General features: G+C 45.0%; 3 protein-coding genes across 4 annotated transcripts in view; 2 read left to right on the top strand and 1 right to left on the bottom strand.

Moving 5' to 3' along the window:
• The window catches only part of DGAT2 (diacylglycerol O-acyltransferase 2), a 41,426-nt gene extending 33,203 nt beyond the window's left edge, over positions 1 to 8,223 (top strand). The window contains exons 5-8 of the mRNA XM_063305984.1: positions 210 to 414; positions 1,459 to 1,633; positions 3,577 to 3,779; positions 5,778 to 8,223. Coding sequence (XP_063162054.1) covers positions 210 to 414; positions 1,459 to 1,633; positions 3,577 to 3,779; positions 5,778 to 5,932 — 738 coding nt within the window. The 3' untranslated portion in view covers positions 5,933 to 8,223. The remainder of the gene's footprint in view (positions 1 to 209; positions 415 to 1,458; positions 1,634 to 3,576; positions 3,780 to 5,777) is intronic.
• SERPINH1 (serpin family H member 1) overlaps positions 1 to 20,583 on the bottom strand; it is a 415,650-nt gene that overhangs the window by 384,025 nt on the left and 11,042 nt on the right. The gene's annotated exons all lie outside the window — the stretch shown is intronic.
• UVRAG (UV radiation resistance associated) overlaps positions 13,379 to 20,583 on the top strand; it is an 85,334-nt gene continuing 78,129 nt past the window's right edge. The window contains exon 1 of one of the 2 annotated variants that reach the window (XM_063305978.1): positions 13,379 to 13,761. In XM_063305978.1, the coding sequence (XP_063162048.1) occupies positions 13,684 to 13,761 (78 nt within the window). In that variant the 5' untranslated portion in view covers positions 13,379 to 13,683. The remainder of the gene's footprint in view (positions 13,762 to 20,583) is intronic. The other variant, XM_063305979.1, reaches the window with a different exon arrangement.

The following is a 20,583-nucleotide window of genomic DNA, read 5'->3' as shown; positions in this document are numbered from 1 at the left end:
GTAATAATAATGATAATAATAATAATTTTAAATTTATATGCCGCCCAACTCCCAGTGACTCTGAGTGGTTGATGATGATAAAAAAAATGATGAAAACTTTAACACTGTGAAAAGATTATACAGAACATAAGTCGTTTTTATTTGGGTGTGTGTGTGTGTGTGTTTTCAATTTAACCCTGTTTCCCCCCCTTCCTCCTCTCCTTTCCCAGATGGTCAAAACCCACAACCTGGCCCCCAACAGGAATTACATTTTTGGCTACCACCCACATGGAATCATGTGCATGGGGGCCTTCTGCAATTTTAGCACTGAGGCCACAGGAGTGAGCCAGCTATTCCCCGGGATACGTCCGTACGTCACTACCCTCACGGGGAACTTCAGGTGGCCCATTTTGAGGGACTACTTGATGACTGGAGGTAAGGAGGAAAACCCGCTTGTCCGTTGTCTAACAATGCAGTTTGCCTTGGGAGCAAAGCCCGTTGAATGTGGTGGGTCTTCTAAGGTGTAGAACCAGCCCTTTCTTAAAAGGACTGCAATGTTTAATCTTTGTTATTGTGGGGGGGAAAGAAAGAAAAAGGTTGCAGCACCTGCTTGGTTGCTCTTGGGAAGAAAAAAGGCAGAAGCAGGGTTGGCGTGGTTAGAACTTGGAGTGATTAGAAAACGTAAAGCTGGATGGGACTTGAAACCTAAAGAAACAATCCGGAAGGACACTAGCAAAACCCTTCCATTTTCTTACCAAGGAAGAAATGAAATGAATCCACTAAGTCTCCACCAGCTGAGCTTCTCTTGAGAGAAACTTTTTTTTTCCTTAATGAACTTCGTGTCATGTCCTTAGTACTCCAGTAGGTGGCAGCACTTGCTGTCCTTGGTTGATCTTTAAAAGGCTAGGGGGAGTCAAACCTACTTAGTAATTGGATAGGAGACCACCAGGAAATTCCAGGGCTAGGCTGGGAAGATGAAACTACATTCCAGAAGAAGGCTGTGGCAAGCATCTTCTATATGAAGTTTCTAAGAGTCAGGCTCAGCTGGAGCTCTTTACTTAATCGACGTGATTTTAAAAAAAATAAAAATCTTTATTTATTTATTTATTTATTTTCATAAAACAACTTAGATAAGCATTGCCTTCAAAGGTGTTCTCTCCTCATTATATTTTGATCTTGCTACAACAGGGTTCCCCCTTCCTTATTTTATCCTTGCATTCACCTGGTGAAGGAATTAATGTTGAATGATGGCCAAGGGTCCAGTAGGATTTCATCCAGGTTCTTCTGGATATAAGCTTCCAGTTGAGCCATTTGTGGGCATCCCAAGAACATGCAGCGGTGATAGCCATCCGTGGACTTTCTCAGTCAAGTGGCGAGGATCTGTGGGAGAACGCTTCTATCCACCACCACCCCCCGCAACAGGAAAAAAAATTATATTCCCTTTTTCCCTAAAGGTTCTATTTCTCTCCAAATGCCCAGGTATTTGCCCTGTGAACCGCAATACCATAGACTACCTCCTGTCCCAGAACGGCAGTGGCAATGCCGTCGTCATCGTGGTTGGGGGTGCTGCGGAGTCCTTGAACTGTGCGCCGGGAAAAAACAGGGTGACTCTGAAGCACCGGAAGGGATTTGTGAAGCTGGCCTTAAGACACGGGTAAGGGGAGTACAATGAGATCTAGTGTGGTGTTGTGGTGAAGGCACCAGGCTAGAAACTGGGGGACTGTGAGTTCTAGTCCTGCCTTGGGCATGAAGCCAGCTGGTGTCCTGACTTAAGCAAACAACCACGCTGAGACAAGAAATTAGTCTCTAGTGTTTATTAACTGCTCTAGTAGACAGCAAATCCTACCGAACTGAAGGAGCGGGGGAAACCCAGACAGATAAACCCCAAAACTCAAGGCGGGTCTGCTCTGAGTTTCTTTGAAGGACAGTTCAAAGCCTCTAAACTGCGCATGCGTTTTCCCCCCTGGATAGGGGCCCCCTCCTGCTCACCATCCGTACTCATGACAGCTGGGTGACCTTGAGCCAGTCACCTTCTCTCGTCCTAGGAAGGAGGCAATGGCAAACCACTTCCGAAAGACCTTGCCAAGAAAACTGCAGGGACTTGTCCAGGCAGTCTCCGAGAACCTGACATGATTGGATTAAAAAACAGTGGGGGGAGATTAGAGGGCCGCCATTTGCCCTCCTGGCCAGCAGTGGTATTATATGTGCCAGAATTCCTGGCAAAACGATTGGAAACAGGTGAACGGGCATGGCCAAATGTGCCCATTGCTTTGGCCAGCCTTGCTTCCCGCTGTGACATGCTTAGCGGTGCTTCTGAGATTTGAAAATGTCCCCCCCTCCCCCCGGCATGGCCTCACTTGCCTAGGCTCTGCCTTGAGTCTTCTTTTTAAGTGATGGCTGATGACCTCAGGGCAGAGCTGCCATGGGGTCTCGCCAGACAAAAAGACAAGTTAGAAATCGAAGCGCATTGAACAGCCTGGCTAACTCAACTGTACCCATGGCACCCATCACGTCCTGCCCCCAGGAAGTGATCCCGGTAGCCTTATCTTGCTGTTTCCTGCACTGCATAGCTCCTAACTATGGACTCTTTGGATTAGAGGATTTTATTTATTTTGTAATTAAACCTGTAAAACCGGTGGCGGCTGGCCAACTGTCTTAGAAGTGCTGTTCCTGCTTTGTTCTTGGATACATTTGCCCCAAGAGTCTCATTCGGTTGCATCTTTGCTAAAGGGTCCCAGACCATTTCTGATGGTCCATTATATTAGATTAGCCGTAGGGGATATATTTTTATTTTCTGTCGGGGAGAGGCATGCTTTTGCAGCTGGGTCTGCCCTTTTAAAATCTCTTTTTAGTATTTGATCTTTTTTTCCCCCAGCAGGCAAGGGTAGGGTCAACCTTTCCATTGTTCTTTATCTGTGGGCATCCATTTGATGTCAGCTTTGCAAGAGAGGCCAGACAAGAAGCACACGCAGAAATACTGGCTCTTCCTTTATAAGTAACAGAATCTTGCAAGTCTGAAAGTACATCTCCCCCCACTCCCCTTACAGCCCAAGAAACTAGGGAGGGCCCCTCCTGAGATGTTTGCCATGCCCCATTCCTTCTGTGGGCTCAGCTGCCTCTTTCTGACCATTGTTTAGTCTGCAGCTCTTCCTCCTGTCTCCCAAGGTCATTTCCACATCCACTACCTTGGCTTTCTCAAAAAAAAGGTAAAGAGGCATGCTAAGTTGCCAGAAGGGATGACGTGCCACTGAATTCAGCAGTGGCTGCCCAGCCTCAGTGAGGCAAATTTGAAGGAGGGGCCAGAGAGGGCCGAGAAAGAGGACCTACAGGTTACATATCCCTATTTCAAGTGGCATATGGAGGCATTCAGTTCCTGCATGATGAGCTACAGAGTCAATTAGAAAGTTAATTGGAAATGCAAGTTACCAGCCAGCTGAAGCAGCTGGGATGGAGAAATTTGTTTTCAGGTTTTGGGGGACTTGAGAAAGCTGCTCCATGAACAGAGACCGATCTTCTGGGCTGCCGCTCTGGTCCTCAGTGGTGATGCAGGTGCTATTTCCGTCCCATGCTGATATTTGTTGGTGTTTTCTATTTCAGGGCAGATCTCGTCCCCATTTACTCGTTTGGGGAGAATGAAGTCTTCAAGCAGGTCATCTTTGAAGAGGGCTCATGGTGCAGATGGGTGCAGAAAAAATTGCAGAAGTATATAGGTGTTGCTCCATGCATCTTCCACGGACGAGGTGTCTTCTTCTCCAACAGCTGGGGGTTGATGCCGTACGCCAGGCCTGTCACTACTGTCGGTAAGGCTTAATGAAAAAAGAAAGTCCTGGTGGGCTGCAGTCCCGTGGGTCTTTTTTTATCTTATTTATTTGTTTATATGTCAAATTTTATCACCACCTGTCTCCCTTATGTCGTTTTTGGGCTGGGAAGCCAACTTCAATCCTGAATTTTACTCCCTCCCTCCCTCCCTCCCTCCCTCCCTCCCTCCCTCCCTCCCTTCCTTCCTTCCTTCCTTCCTTCCTTCCTTCCTTCCTTCCTTCCTCTAGCTCAATTGCAGTATGAGCCTTAGGCAGTTTACAAAATAGGAACAATTAAGGGTACAGCCAGAAACTATAATAAACAACATAAAGTTATTAAAACTCCAGCCAGAACTGGCCTGAACAATTAGACTGAATAGAGCAGAACTGCCATTGATCTCACATTTTCGGGAGGTTTGGAGGTCCGAAGCAAGATGGTGCTGCTTTCTCATGGCAGTGCCAATGCTGTGGAACAGCGTCTTGGTAACAGTTAGGCTGGTCTCTTCCTTGTTAATATTTCGGAAGCTTTTAAAGATGGAGTTGTTTCGGAGACCCTTCCCCGGATTTTGTCCTGACATCTTTAATTTCCATTTCTATTCTTCCTAGTATCATGTTTGGGTAGTTGTCAGCCTTCCCAGGTCGACCAGGCAGGAATCACAACCGGATGAGCTAATTCTACTTTATTGTTAGACTACATCAACAGAATCTTGCAAGTCTGAAAGTGCAGATCTCCTGCCGTCTCCTTTACAACCTGGGAAACTAGGCAAAGAAATATATAAAGCTCTACATGGGGCTACCCTTGAAGAGTATCCGGAAGCTACAGCTGGTGCAAAATGCAGCTGCGCGGGCCATCTTGGGTTTCCCAAGATCAGCACACGTCACTCCGTTGCTCTGCGAGCTGCACTGGGTGCCAGTTTGCTTCCGGGTCCAATTCAAGGTGTTGGTTATCACCTTTAAAGCCCTGCGTGGCACGGGGCCAGGTTACCTGAGGGACCGTCTCCTCCCCGCTACATCAGCCCGTCCCACCCGGTCGTGCAGAGAGGGCATGCTACGGACCCCGTCTGCAAGAGAATTCAGCCTGGCGGGGTCCAGGAGGCGGGCCTTCTCTGCAGTGGCACCCGCCCTCTGGAATATCCTTCCCCCGGAAGTGAGATTAACTCCCTCCCTCCTGGACTTCAGGAAACAGCTAAAGACCTGGTTCTGTCATCATGCCTGGGGCGGGAGGGAGAGTAGCCATTTCTGGGGATGGCTAGTTTCTTAGAAGGACCCAGTTCTGCCTGCAAATCATAAAGAACTTTTAACCATCGAGGTTTTTATTATATTTATTGTATCTGTATTATAGGGTTTTACAGTTTTATATTTTTATCTGTCTTTTATTGTAAACCGCCCAGAGTCCCTTCCTTTTGGGAGATGGGCGGTGATAAATTTGATTAATAAATAAATAAATATATTACTAGCAAAAAATTAGGGAAAGCTGATGCCAGTTAATGAAATTTGTGAGTCGGAAAAGGCGCTTTCAGACTCCTGATTTTTTGGTAGTAACACTGAGATGCTTTTGAGTCACTGGGTCAGTTTCCTGTTGCTAAGCCATGGACCACATTTAGCCTCACCCATTTTTTCTGCTTTAGGGGAAAAGAAGCCAAGGCTCTTCGTGTCAGCCAGGACTTTTAGAACTAGGTTATTAATAATTCTAGTTTTTTTCTCCCTCTGATTTTTAATGCTATATACTGTTAGTTCTCTCAAGTAATTTGGGAGTAGAATATTTGATATTCTTTTGTTGAAAGATAGCCTTCCGTTCAACAGACAGGGTATCTAAGGCTGAAATATTCCTAAAGTGGCTGCAGATGGTTGCCTCTTCTGTGGCTTGTTGGCCTGCCGGCTGGGAATGATGGGAGTGGTGGTCTGGCACTTCTTCCCCATGTCCAGTTGGGGAAAGCCAGCTTTGGGGTGAAGCTGTCTTGCCGCGACACATCACGTTCTCTTCCCTCCTTTGCATTTCAGTTGGCGAGCCCATCACCGTTCCCAAACTCGATAATCCGAGCCAGAAGGAAATAGACTTTTATCACAGCCTGTACATGCAGTCTCTGGTTAAACTCTTTGAAAAGTACAAGACGAAATTTGGCCTGACAGAGGTGGAGACTCTGGAGATCAACTGACGGCACACGCAATGGCGCTTCTGGTCTTATTTGCTGGCGGGCTTGGAAATCAGCGCCAAAAGACGTTCTTTCTGCCAGAGTCCAATTGTTTTGTGTCCTGGTCTATGGAATTGGGGAAATGAGCATGGATCTGTAGAAAGATAAAAGAAGTTGTCTAACTATTCAAACAGTAGACCTCTGTAGAAGCGGTGTATGTTTGGCTTCTGGCAGAGCTGTGGCGCCCCATCAAAGAGGTAATGAGTCCCCCCACCCCACCTCAGTCACTGAGAAGGTTTGCCTTTCCCCTCTGCTGCTTATTCAGGGAGGCACACATTTCCCCGAGTGAGAGGCAGCGGGAATGAAGCCAGCCATCTTTATGCTGGTTAGAGGCCACTGCCTCTCCAAGAGGGCCTTGCATGGAATGGGGACCTTCTTCACTCAAAGCAGGAGGTCCATCATTGACTTGTGGCCTGTCATAGCTGCCACTAGGAGTGAAGGCATGAGGAAATGGATAAGAAATGGGGGGAAAGGGGAGTCATTGAGTTTCACTGGCCACCTGGGTCCTTCTGCAGTATTTGGAGTCACATGCCCTACTGTGTTGACCCTTCTAATCGTCCTTCTGCCTTGGGGACCTATGTGAATCTGGAATTTCAAGCGTTCAGGGTAGGGTAGGCTGGAAGTGGTGGTGTGGGAGAACCCAGCTGAGCTAGTGCAGTGGTTCAACCCTCTCCCTTTGGGACTTTAGGTGCAGCTGGGTTCTGTACCTTCTGGACTAGATTGGTTCTAGACCGGTAGGTTGTATTCACACAAGATGCTAAGCTTTGGACCAAGTTGGTTGTTTCTAATGGCTTCGTGGGTTGTGTGATCTCAGATGGTTGGGTTAGTTGGTGGTTCAGGGTATTGTGCAAACTCTACTGTATGTAAATGCCAGGGTGAGAGGTTTTGTAGCGTGAAAGGATGGGTGGGTGAGGGGGTTGCCATTTCTTTTTTGTGGGGGAAATGCTTATGCTGTGGATAGACACCTGTTGGAGAGGTTCGATAGGCTGCGTTTTCCCTGGTGTGCTGAAATCTCTGCGGTTGTCCTTGCCTTTAAAGCTTCATCGTTTTTTGCAAATCCCACAAAGCTTTGCCCATCCTAAAAATGTCAACCATCCAAAATAATTCTTCTTTTACCTGCTTACTGCAGCTTCGCTCTTAGAACCTCTGGCGCCTGGCATTTCTTCTCGGCAATTACAGCCACCTGTCTCTCCTACTTTACTTAGTTTCCAACATGGGCACCCCCTTCCACCTCATCCACAGCTGAAACCTAAGCCCCAATATGATTGGGTTAATGTATGCTAAACGGTTTAACCATGTTTAACCATGTTTAACCATGTTTTATTGGGTAAACTGTAATTGGCTGGGGGTACATGACTTGCTGAGCCCTAAATCATGGTGTGTTGGGTTTTCAGAAGCTAGACCAAAACCAAACAAATTCCATTATGGCCTCTTCAGGAGGAAAGGGAGCGAGTTATGTAATTTGCATCATTTCCAGTGATGACATGGAATTTGAGATGTCATTGTGGCTTATATCGGATGCCTGTGGGCTTCACACAGGTGTCAACCCATCCCTTCATTTCACCTTTCTCTTACCTTTGCCATGTCATAGCTTAGATTGGTAAATGCTTGGGGCGGAGATCTGCTTTTAAAGTTTCCCTGGCTTTGCAAAGTGTGCAGAACCCCAAACCATGATGGTCTATAAATAGTTTACTGTCCAACAGGGTTTTTCCCAGTAGTACATCCATTAAAACAAGAGAGGCCAACCTGTGGCCCCCACATCACCCTAAGATTGCTCTTCCCAAATTCAGCTGTGGAACAGCCCCAATTTTCGCACTACAGTTTCAGGCCATAGGGATGCGTGGGCAAAGGGGGTTTTAAAGGTGGGAAAAATAGACAGAAAACCTGGATGGTATCATGGTGTCAGCTGACAGTTCCGTGTGGCCTTACAAAATATTGCCCACCCCTTTACTTAAGGGCATGTAGAAACATCCCTTGCGATATGTGTTGGCTATCTCAGAAAGAGAGTTTAATCTAATCAACTCAGATGAAACATTGGGGGGAAACTTTTGGGCTTTCCTGTAACTTTGGCAACTTTTTAAAGAATGCAAAAGTGATTATGACTCAATTCAGCTATAGATGTATATACACTAGTTGTCCGGCATAATATATTTACTGTTTCTAAACGTTTACATACGTGTTGACTGATGCTTTATAGAGGAATATATTCAGAACCTATCATGCTGACATATTAAAATATATTTGAATGTTTTGCACTATTGTATGTTTAACCTATAGCCTTCAAGTATTTTAATTGCCAATAATGACTGATGCTCTTGATGTGCCTTCGTGTAATGCAGTGTTTTTCAAACTTGGCCACTTTAAGATGGGTGGACTTCAACTCCCAGAATTCCCCAGCCAGCATGGCTGGCTGGGGAATTCTGGGAGTTGAAGTCCACCCATCTTAAAGTGGCCAAGTTTGAAAAACACTGGTGCAATGCAAAAAGCCAGGGCTTAATTAATTTCCTGGGTTCTTGGATTCCTCTGACCCTGAGCAGGCTACATATATATTCATTCAGAAAAATAAGAATGCTCCAGTCTTTAGGCATTTCATGGAGTATACTGTACATGGGGGTTGGGAGGGAAGATTTTGTATAAATTTATAGAAATAAACATTAAACAAAAATACACTGGTTTACTTCTTGTTCTTTTCCCGGACTCGTTCCTGAGGTGTTTGGCCTGTAAGCAACATTGTGCAGCATGCAGAAAAGTGAGAAATAACAAACCAAAGATAAGGAAAGAAAAGATAGCTAGTTTACACCTGCAGGATTTGCTATATCTCACCATACTTTTTCCATCCTTGCAAATCATCTCTGTTTCCATTATGTTGATTTAACGCTTCATACATTGTTCTTTAAGCATTTTAATTTTTTTTTGAGGCTGTCATCAACACTACCCAACTACAACCTTCTTGGTCTTCCCCTTCAGCCCAGCTTTTCCATTTTTCTACCGCAAGTTTTTGCAGCTCAATCCTCATTAATTTGATCTGAGCAACCCACCTTAGGATTGTGACTTGAAAATTGAGAAGAGGGAGCTAGAAATGCTTATACAGGAGACTGAATAGCAGGGATTGAACTGTGAGAAGTGTTGATTGAAGCCATTTTTAAAAACCTCCCTAATAATATAATTTATAAGCAAGTGCTGCCCTCTGGTGGTTTGGTTGACCCAATGCCCCAATAAGAACATACCTAATTTATTTTGTTTTATTAAGTAGGCTATATATAAAAGCAAGTGTTTTTGCATGCTGAAAATTGAAATATGGATTATAGTGTGAGCTTTTGTCCATTACAGCCCCATCTCATCATAGCCTATACCAGTGAGTATTTTTTTTAATTTTTAAGGTGCCATCATACTGATCTGAACTGCAGACTGGAAGCAGATTGGAAGAGTTGTATCCAAACCTCAGATGCAGGCAACTGTTCCCAGATATATGTTGTTAGAAAGCAAAAGCAAGCAGTAATTTTCAAGTAGGTTTCCCACCAAAGCAAAGAACAGCTATTTAATTAGAGGGGCAGGTCTAAAACAGAGATGGCTTGATACATAATCCCGCTGAACTTTTTATGTCAGTAGCTTGATATGTGCCAGACTTTTGGCCTCCAGAGAAAAAGGATTTGTGCAGCCTGCTCCACCTGCATATGATTAGGGGTTTGGTTGAACAACCACATAGCAGCCCAAAACGAGAAAGGTTTTACATTATTTTATGTATTATTTTATTTATCATATGGAAGCACATCATACATATTACAAATATATTTTAAAAACTGGGAAAATAAAAAGGCATATAGGAAATGTAGCTAGGTCATAGGGCAGTTATAACTAAAAGCATACATTAAGATTACTAATATAGTCTTTTCCACCATCAGTTGCCATCAGGAAATCCTCAAAGTTCCCATCGTAGGCTCTGGTCTTACATTCTTGTGTTATGTGTTTAATAGTCTGCCTGTCAGCCCCGCAGTCACACCTTGGAGATGGTATCTTACCCCATTTATATAGGGAATCTGTGTCCCCTGGGCCTCCTAAGACTTCTGGGAGTGTCTAAATGGTCTATCATATACAAGGCAGCCAGATAATCCTATGGATCTCCTGGCTAGAGCACATCCATTTTTGTCATCTTCGCTATGTGCAGATTTTATATTATTAACAAAAATTATACATTGCCTTGGTCTAAGGACTCTGGGTGGTATACAACATCAACATGAAACAATTCCTTTAAAATACATACAAAGAATCACCAATTAATTAAAATGGGTGGCCCACCCTCCACAGCCCAGCATCAAAACTTTCAAAGTCCTGTTTAAAAAGATTTCTTGAACATCAGGAGTGAGGGGCCAGGAGAGCGTATTCCACAATATGAGAACCACATCTGAAAAAGCCTTGAGGGAGTTCTTGATGTGCTAGTTTTCTGTGCGCAGTGAAAGATTTTCCAGGCAATAGGTCTTCCTTTCTTAAAAGCTTTATTATTGTGTATTAAAATTATTATGCAGGTAGTCCTCATTTAGTGACCACAATTGGGACCAGCCACTTGGTCATTAAGTTAAGCAGTCGCTAAGTAAAATTGCAACTCTGTTTATGATCTTCAGCTTTCCTGTGGAGGTCATAAATGTGAGGATTGGTTGCAAAGTTACTTTTTCGTCACTGTTGTAACTGCGAACGGCTGCTAAATGAGGCAGTTGCTAAATGAGAACTACCCTGTACTGGTGGATTGGGAACACAATTAATTATACCAGAAGGGGTGATTGGGGCAACATTTGTCATCCAAGATCCTTTTAGCATGTGGACTCCGAGGAAGTAGATGGATGTTTTCTGGCATGATCCCTGTCGCTTGCAGCATAGACCCACGACCCTCCTGGATCCTTGAGAGGACAGGTGGGGGTATGATGGGATGGATCTAGGAGGCTATGCTACACCCTTAAGCTGCCATCTCCAGATTCAGCTGTGTTTGATAACTGGCTGTTGAATTTGTTGGGCATGTGGTGGGATTCAGTTAAAAACCATCATACAGGGAGTTATCTGGAACCTTTTCACTCTGGTTTCAGATCTGGGACTGGGACTGAGACAGGATTGGTTATTCTAGTTGACTGATGGATTAGATTTCTAAAGTGGTTCATTATCTTTGTTGGGACCCAGATGGTGGTTATGCACACCTCCTGATGCTTTTGGACCTCTCAGCAGCCATTAGTACCATCAACTATTGTGTCCATCTGGACTGGCTGCAGGATGGGGGAATTGGAGGTACTATTTTATAGTGGTTCTACTCTTCCACCATTGGATGGCTTTCCAGTGGATGGTGATGGGGAAGAAGAGATCAGCCTTGTGGCTGCTTCTGTAGGGGCATCAAGAAGACTGGTCCTCTCCCCTTGCTGTTTAATGTCTACATGATGCCACTGGGAGACATTATCTAGAGGTCCTAGATTTGGTATCACCTGCATGCTGATGATATTCCCTTATACATTGCCACCCTGGGCCCAACTGAAGAAGCTTTTTCAGGACCTGGAAGCTGTTAGATTCTGGATAGAAGAGGCTAAGGTTGGACCTGAGCAAGGCAGAACTGCTGTTCCATCACAGCAATATCAACCCTGGGGATGTCTCTCAAGGAGGTAGCAGTGATCTGAGGGAGAAGGTGCACAACTTGCAGGTCCTCAGGGACTAACCGCTACTTATGGAAGGGCAGGAGGAGGCCATGACCAGGGGGGTCCTTGCCTAGCTTTGGCTGATGTGCCAGCTTCAGCCCTCACCAGATCAGGAGGACCTTGTACAGTGACTTGTGCCTTTATTGTTGTCATCTGGACAAACTGCAAAGCATTCTACAAGGAGCTGTCTTTGAGGGCCACTTGAAATGGTAACTTGTCGAGAAGACAGCAGCCTGTGTGTTATCAGGCTTGTTGCAATTGTTACCCATAAAACTCAGACACCTGAGTTGGCTTGGAGCTGGAAAGAACTTAGTCCCTGAATTTGAGAGAGAAGCACCCAATACCTTTGCAAAATGGCTTTTTCGCCCTCCCCCATACAAACCACAAGTACTTCAGGCAAAGCAAAAGGCATTTATTAAGGGGGTGTTCAAGTCTTTATATAGGGTACAGAAACAAATGATACATACATTTGATATATGTGATGCGTCAGAAAGCAACAAATCAAACAATAAAAGACAGTGATGTGCAATAAAGGCTTTGAAAAGACAGATACCCTTAAAACATGTTGCATCTCCTTTCCTATCCAGGTTTGTTTAACACTTGTGATTTTAAGCAAGGGCTTCAGAATACACTCCTATTGCGTGGTTGCTGAAAAGGCTAGTTTTTTCACATCAAAGGAAATGGCTTTGGCTCAAAGGAAAAACATGGTTTATCACCTTTATTAAAATGCTAATAATAAAGCCTACAATTCCATGTAGCACTATGACCATGGGACCCCAGATCTGTGAGTTCTGTACTGACTGCCAGTTGGTTTCCAAGTACAATTCAAAGTGCGAGTTGAAGCAATGCAGTCTAAACTGCTTGGCATCTGGATACCGTGATGACCACCTTCTCTATCTGGATTTGATCAGTCTGAAGCATCTTTGCTATTAATGCCTCTGGAAAACGAGGAGAGCTGAAGCCCATTGTTGGTGTCTCCACCCAAGCCTGGTCTTCTGGAATGGCCTCACCTCCCAGAGCTGGTTAAAACCAAGTTTATTTATTTATTATTATTATTATTTATTTAAGTTATTCTGGAGGGTTTTGAGGGCCAATTGTGACATCATCGCCATTGGTTTAAACTGTACTTTAACTTAATTTCATGGTACTGTGAACATTTTTTCTTGGACTGATCCACCAAGAGTTATGAGATGAAGCAGCTTATAAAATAAATAGATGCCATTGCCAACAGAATCCATCTTTATTCATTGTGCTTTTATGCCACCTAATAACAAGAGTTCCCTGTGGTGGCAGCAGAAAAGCCACAAGCATTTTCATTCCTGCAGTGCATCATGGGTGATAGCATCCCTCTACTGTAGTCAGGCTGGGCCCGGTCTCCTTCATCTGTTACTATGGTGATGCGCTCCCCTCCCTCCGGATCGCTTTTGTCACGTGACAAAACACACACCACGTGACGCCTACCCGGGCTTCCCACCCTTCACCTAATTTCATCCATCTGTCTATCACTATAAAAATCTGCCCAATCGCGAAGGGCCTCTTATATAATTTCAGGCCCGCCCGTGTAAGGAGCACGCCGACCAATGAGGGGTGAAATACGAGTTTGCTGTCAATAGAGGCGGTGTTTCCAAATACACACGCACACGTACGAACCACCTCAGAAGACGGGACGTTTGGTTGGACCGACGTGCCGAGGGACCAATGGGTCCGCGCTCTCGCGAACTGGAAGCCCGCCTTCCTCCCTCTGGAGCGAATCAGCGGGCGGCGTGTCTCCGTCGCTCTGTCTTCTAGTCGCCTCAGCCGTGTGGAAAATAACAGGGCTTCGTGAAGAAGCGCGGGAGGCCTGGAGTCGTTTCAGCGGTCCACAGACAAGCGGGCTGGAGACGTTGAAGGAAGGCCCGGGGGCGCCCGCCGGGGTCTGTCGGGTGCCTCGCCGTCACCCTTAACTCTTCCGAGTCCGGCGGCGGCGGCGGGAGCGGGCTCAATGCGCACGCGCCAAGGCCGCTCCTGCTCCCGAGCCCTCCGGGCCGCCGCCGGGTCGCCGCCAGCATGAGCCAGACCGCGGCCGTCCTGCCCCCGCCGGGCCCGACCTCCCGCTCCCTGCACGTGGAGCTGCCGTCTCAGCAGGTCGGTGCCGCGGGGTCCGGAGGACGGGCGGGAGGGAAAGGGTTAACGAGCCGCGGGGGCGCGCACGTGAGAGGGGGCGGGCCGTGCCGAGCGGGCTTCCGAGCTGGCGGGGGGCTCGCTCCCTGGATTCGCGCGCATGCGTGCCCGCGCCTGCCCCTCTTCCGGCCGCCTTCCCGCTGGGTGCCCGTGGGACCGCGGCGCCCCCCGCGCTTTGGAGGCGCGGTAGAAAGGAGTAGTTTATTACGCTTCGGACCTCCCCAGCCTGGTGACCTCCCCTGAGCCTGTGGCATCTGCCCCAAATCACGCCTTTACGAACGCCTTTGCTCAAGGCGACCCTAAGTAACAGTTGGGGGCCAGTGCAGTCGTGCCGGTAACATACCGCAGGAGCAATGCAATGTAGTGTCATGATACACAGATATAGATATAAGCAGGCACTAGGAATTCTACTGCAAGTCACGAAGGCCTTCCAGAGCAGCCAGGTTGGAAGGCCGAGAGATCGGGAGCCGCCTTCTCCTCAGGGGCAAGCTGTTCCAGAGGAGGGAAGCTCCCACCGAGAAGGCCTGGTTTTGGGGCCCAGCCCACTGCATGTCTCATTAGATAAGGGCCTTCAGCGGCTGTTTTCTGTGACCTTGGGCAGAACTGGATTAGATAAATTCATGGAGGACAGATTCCGTCCAGATTGGGGCAGCAAGCCTCCAAAAATACCAGTTGCTGGGGAACGGTGGTAGAAAAGGAGTATGCGTTGATGTGTTTATGAGCACCCCAGTGGCACCTAGTTGGCTTAGGTCCTTGTGTTGTTAACTCCCATTAACTCCGGTTCTCCAACCCAACGTCATAGTGACGGGTGAGGTTGCAACTCTCATCGTTCTTGGTTCTCCAACCTTGTGACAGCAGGGTGTATTCCACCCACATCCCCATCTGGTGATGTGTTGGATGGCGTCTTCCATACTCCTCAGTTGCCTTGTCTGCTCTCTGCCAAACGTGTTGGACTACGAGTCTTGTAGCCCCTGCTCAGCAGAACTGTGTTCACTCAGGGTTGCTGGTAGTTCTAGTTGAATACATCTGGATGGCACTGCATCTGCAAAGAGCGTGGGGCAATCTCTGAATTGTAAATTTGACAGGTGAGGAATGAGTGTGTGAAACAAACAAAAGGAGTCTGCGTGAGCTTATTTCTACAGCAGTTTGTATATTGCCTACTGTAAGACCCTAGGGTCTTGGGTTATAAAACATTAATGCACGTATACCTCCCTCGGCTTCTGTTGGAGACTTTTGGATAGACGTTTCTTTCCAATCTTAGCTGACCTGAATAACAGTAAGAGCTAACAGCCCACAGTCGTCGTAATACGAGATGGGCAGTAAAGAAATATGATAAATAAATCAAGGACCCCCTTTTAAGGAAATTGAGTCACTGGTCTGACTGGAGTAGCTGAACATAAAATAGGTCAGAATTGTCTGGATACTTCTGCAGGTAGGGAGTTATGAAATGACTTTCTTAGAGAAAGTCCATTCTTATAAAAGGTGCAGTAGAGCAGAAGATGAGCAATAGATTCAGTGGGCTTTCTCTTAGCTTACAAGAAACTTTTTAATATTTGCCTTTGAGAACAACTGTTGGGAGGGCATTAAAACGTGCTGATGTTAGTGCTCGTTGGAGTTTGGGAATCTTACTTGATTTATATATCTTGCTGGCCTAAAAAAGGGGCTTTACTACTTGGTAGGGCAGAACGGTACAGTTGGCCTCTAGCGCATTGTCTGAACACAATAGTCCCTTGATCGTAGCCCGTCTTCAAAATTGCCTTTTGAGGAAACATAGTGTTGTGGCTTTTGTAGGGATGATCTTTTCCATGTTGATTTGTAATTATCTGCCAAAGACAGCCTAGACCTTCTGAAAAACAACAACAGTAACTTCAGCCAGTGGGCAGTAATACAGCTTAATGTGCCTGCCTACGCTTTTGGATTCTTGGTGTTCTCTGAGGTTGGTTGCTTTCCTACGATATTTCATTACCGGCTCATGCATTGATGATGATCCATAGCCTGGTAACAAAACATTTGCAGGAAAAAAACCAAGCTCAGAGAACATTAAGAATACAACAGTTTAACTCTGAGCTATATCTATTCTCTACTATTGTCTCCACTTTATTCAGACCAGCCTCTCTCCTTAGTACCATATTAGGTATGTGTGATATATATATATATATATAAATAATTGCTCTCAAGTATTTCCTCAGAACAAGTATAATGCAAGACCTGGCTTGGACAAATATTTTTCTGCTAGCTCTGGGGAAAAAAAATTGTGTCCAGCTCTGAAACCTGCCTGTTCATCTGCCAGAATGTGTTAGGAGTTGACTCAGTCAGACAGTTATATAAGTGCTTAGCATAAAGCTTGCTTATTATACTTAGATGGATTAGTCAGTTGTTAACAGGCAAATTTAGATTGCTCTTTTTCTAGATAGGCATTATAAATGATAAAGCCCAGTCCTTTGGTACTTGCGTAGTATGATCTATATAAGTGAACAGGGAAGCTTATACAGGGATCCCCCATTCCAAATTACTGTTTCAGTGGTAATAAAATAACTGCCCAGGGCTTTACCAGTTGTTTGACAAGGCCTGTTATTTCAGAACTTGAAATGGGGCCTAAACTGGCAGCAATTTGTGTTGAGCTCTAGATCCAATGAAGTTAGTTCTTCTTGTGCTTACAATGTCCTACAGTGATCCTCCTACAGTTTTGCTAGTAGAAGATAAAGGCGTGAAGAGGACCTAGTGATTGGATAAGAAGATACCGAGCACCCAAACAAGGCTGGACTCTTGTGATGATGCTCTTAGTTATCGCAAGAGGTCCTAGAAAATTCTTTTATTTCTAGCAGGTTTCTCAGAATAGAAGTTCTTGGATGGAATGTGAAGCTGATTTTTCATTGCATATTTTGAACTGCCCAACTAATTTGTCCTAAATTCTTGGCCTTCTGAATCAAATCAGGGCTGGGACGGTGAGCTCTCAGATTTTGCTCTCTTAGCTGACACCAGGGCAGGTAAAGCTGGTTGAAGTAGCTGAATAAGTTTGCTATAACCCCTTTCAATTGATATTTCCAGATACAGTTACATAAGTAAGAGGATAAGAAAGTGTAAAGTTGCCTAGGTAGGCTTCTACTTTGGCCCATAAATTGTTAATTTGGCATCAGGCTTGCAGAGGTGAGATACTTGGGTTGTAGCTCCTAAGAGGCCCCCACTGTAGAGGAGGCATAAATTAACTGTTTTGGATAGGGATTAGTGAGGTGGGCATAAGCCTCCCTCACTTAATGAATCTGGGTAATCATACAGTTATTTCTACTGAGTCACACCCTTGGTTCATCTATTAGTACTGCTCACTAAGGATATAGGGAGACTAGAGCTTTTTACTACTCCCACATACACACAGGTGTAAGCAGCAAGCTAGAATGGCATCACATGTGTCATTATATTGTGAAATATGCTATTTGTATCATGACATCTGATGCAGATAAAGAAGTCACATTATTTGTGTGATGATCTTGTTAAATGTGTTTTGTCATTGCCCACGTATATGTGTGGAGATACTAGAAGTTGACATCTGTGTGTGAAGATAGAATGCTACTAGTAAGTGTTGGCCATTCGACAGGATTTAATGGATTCTGGTATAAGAAGGTTTTGGAAAATTGGAAATGCAGGTTCCTTCTCATTCTTTCTTTTTAAAACTCACCTCTCTTTCAGGGATGTTGGGACAACATTGCAGTTTTTAGTTTTTACCCTCTAATTCTGTGAGGTATAAGGTATAAATAAACAAAAATAAGTCACAAGTGGATTAGACGTTGCCTTCATGTGCAGCACCTTTAGTAGCTTACAGATAGTTGCTCGTCAACTATTTCTGTTGCTTAATAGCTATTTGGATAATACGCCCTAACAATCAGGAAGAACTTGGATAAAAAAGCCAGAAAATCCCTTGGGTTCTCCTTAGCAGGACTTACCCCAATTTGGTGTCCTCTGAATATAATGGACTTCAGGTTCGTTCTGGCTGATAATGATTGGAGTTGTCATTCACTCTACTTACTGTGTTGGCATTAATGTGGTGTAGTTGTTTTTGTAGTGTCCCGAGTGGTCCTTAAGCTAGGAGGAGCACAGTGGCATTTGGCTGCTGTGTTTATGAAGATGGATTTCGACTAATCTCCTATACGTTAAAAAAAAAAAAATGTTGGGCCTGGGGGAGTTTGAGCTATGCTGATTTCCTGTATTGTTTCAGAATTAAGACGTTCCTATTAACTGGAGGAATTTAATTTGCATGCTAGAAGAAGGCTTTTTCTTAAGGCTCAAGTCTTGCTATATCGTATTATATTTTTGCTTTTCTGTTTTCCTTCCCTGTAGAACAAGCATACAACAAACTGCTAAAATATTAGCAGTGAAGTCTTGAAAGTGAATGTTTGTCACGCCCTGCTCCGTGCAGGTCTGTCTCTCAAAATTTATGCATGGCAGCTTTTGAAACTCATACCTTCCTAAGGTTCTTACTGGTCTTAATATTCAGTGGGAGTTATTTTTCTGTTCAGCTGTGAATAGGCTACTTGGCTGAACAAAACAAACCTATATTCTTAGCACATTCCATTTAGTAGTATTTAAGCAACAACATAAGCTTAATGTTGAAAGTAGTCACGCTGCCATCAGTTGATCTCTTTGAAGTTGCTTTGCTAATTGTTGATATTTGGTCAGCAGATGCATTGCTACTTAGAGATAAAGAGAACCTCTTCCTTGGGTCTGTTATTTCAATTCAACTGTCATCAGTTGCGCTTTAAGTAAAGTAGAGATCTCTCTAGATCAGGCTTTCTCAACCAGGGTTCTGTCATGGGTGTTTATATATCTCAAATGCATGACTCTGGGTGGCTTACAATAATTAAAAGCAATACAAAAAAAAAATTAAAACTTATTGAAAAAATCATATAAAACCATATAAAAAATTAAAAGAACCTTAACAAAACCTGGTGATGCATGATGCCTAGGGAAGGGTCTTCAGGTAATTTTGCCATTTTGAGGTGCCATATTCAAGATCCAGAATATAAATGTATATTACAGGGCTTATAAACTACTTAAATCAGACTAGCTCTGAATGGCATATAATTCCTACTTCCATAACCTCAGAAGAACACAAAAACAAAAGTCATAATCCATATAATTTATAAAATCACACGTATAGGACTAGGAACCCACAGCAATCAACCAGCCGTAACGCCTTTCATCGCCAGAGGGGCCAGTGACGCCATCCCAGCTCCCAAGGTCTGTTGGAACAACCAACTCCAACTTTCTAAGAGTCAGGGGAGAAGAAGCTGTTTGGATGTCCAGGAAAATGCTCTTCCAGAGGGGGAAGCAGATTGAAAGGGCATGCTTCCATGGCCCCTGGAGATGCAGTCCCCGAGTAAGGGGACGCCGAAGGGACCCACCTTATTTGATGTTATCAAGCAGGCAGGTGTTATTGTGGTGTCCGGGCCCTGATCCATGGAGGGCTTTGAGATGAAAACCAGAACCTGGAATTGCACCCCACTGGTAGCTAGTGCGGTTCTCAAAGCATGGCTTCATTCAGGTGCATTGTGGAGTGCCTGTAACTCCTTGAGCCACTGCGTTTTGAAGTAGTTGTAGCTTCTGAATACTCTTCAAAGGCAGCCCCATGTAGATCACATTGTAGTAGTCCAGCTGATTTTTGTAAATGTTCAGGAAGGTGTTTACACATTTCTTGGTACAACTGTTGACCACACACTTAAGTGAGCCCATTGGTGCCCTGCTCTGGCCCAGTAAACTGGTATATAAAGAGAGGAAGCTTGGTAAGTAAAAAGCAATAATAGGAAATGGGTAAGGGAAGAGTTTCATAGGAGCCTCTTCTCCCCCCCCCCCCGATGTTCAGTTGTGGGCAGATTTTTGTTCTTCATGTAGCCATGATGTTTATGACCCAAGCTTCTGTGGAATTACATTTTGGATTATGTAAAACTAATGTACGCACTAGGATGTTGTGAAGTGCTTCAGAGCACGCATATAGCTCCTTAAAGCAACCGTGTCCAAGGACAGTTGTTTTAAGGTGTTGCAGACAGGGGGTCTGTTAGCACCTTTTGGAGATCAAATGTGAAGTGCTGTATTACCCAAACGGTGTACAGCATTCATTGTGGAGATCGATTTTTAGCAACTTGGTTTATAGCTATGCACTGATTTGGAACAAAGCCAGTTTTTTTTTTTTTTCAGTTGGAATTTCAGCCTGTATAAGAACCAAACTTGCCTTTGCATCTTGTGTGCAGAACTTTGTTAATCAGCAGAATTGAGTTATTTTTAATGGGATCAGAGTGGGGAAGGAGATTCCTATTTCCCGCTGCTCTGCAAGCAAAATCAATTAGCTTCAGTGGAAGGATTTTCTAAATACTAACAAAATGAAAGAGTAAAATTGTCATGCGCTGCCTACCTCTGAATAACGTTCAGACGCTGGTTTGCAAAGCAGGTCCTGGTTTATTTCAGGTTAGGTACAACGTTGGTAGAAAAAAGCTGAGAGTGACAGGAGCGCGCCGGTGCGGGGTTTAAATACCCCGCGCCGGTCAGCGCCCCCTCGCTCACGGTCACGTCACCCCCCTTTGTCCCATGCGTTGCCCTGCCATTGGTTGAGGGTTTCCGGGATCGCCCATCCTCAGGTTTCCATTCTTCTGCTGATTGCTTTCAGCTGGGCGATCCCCGTTGTATTGCCGCTGATGGCTTGGGTGGCTCCGTGATTCGTTTAGCTATTGTTTGTTAGCCGTTAGTCGTTGTGGGTTGATGGCTACTTAACTTGTGCCCCTTCACTTATTTCCTTGTCAT

The sequence above is a fragment of the Candoia aspera genome, chromosome 5 (assembly GCF_035149785.1).
Source record: "Candoia aspera isolate rCanAsp1 chromosome 5, rCanAsp1.hap2, whole genome shotgun sequence".
In the NCBI taxonomy this organism is placed as follows: Eukaryota; Metazoa; Chordata; class Lepidosauria; order Squamata; family Boidae; genus Candoia; species Candoia aspera.
Note: the sequence above shows the minus strand (reverse complement) of the source record. Positions and strands in the feature narration are given on the sequence as shown.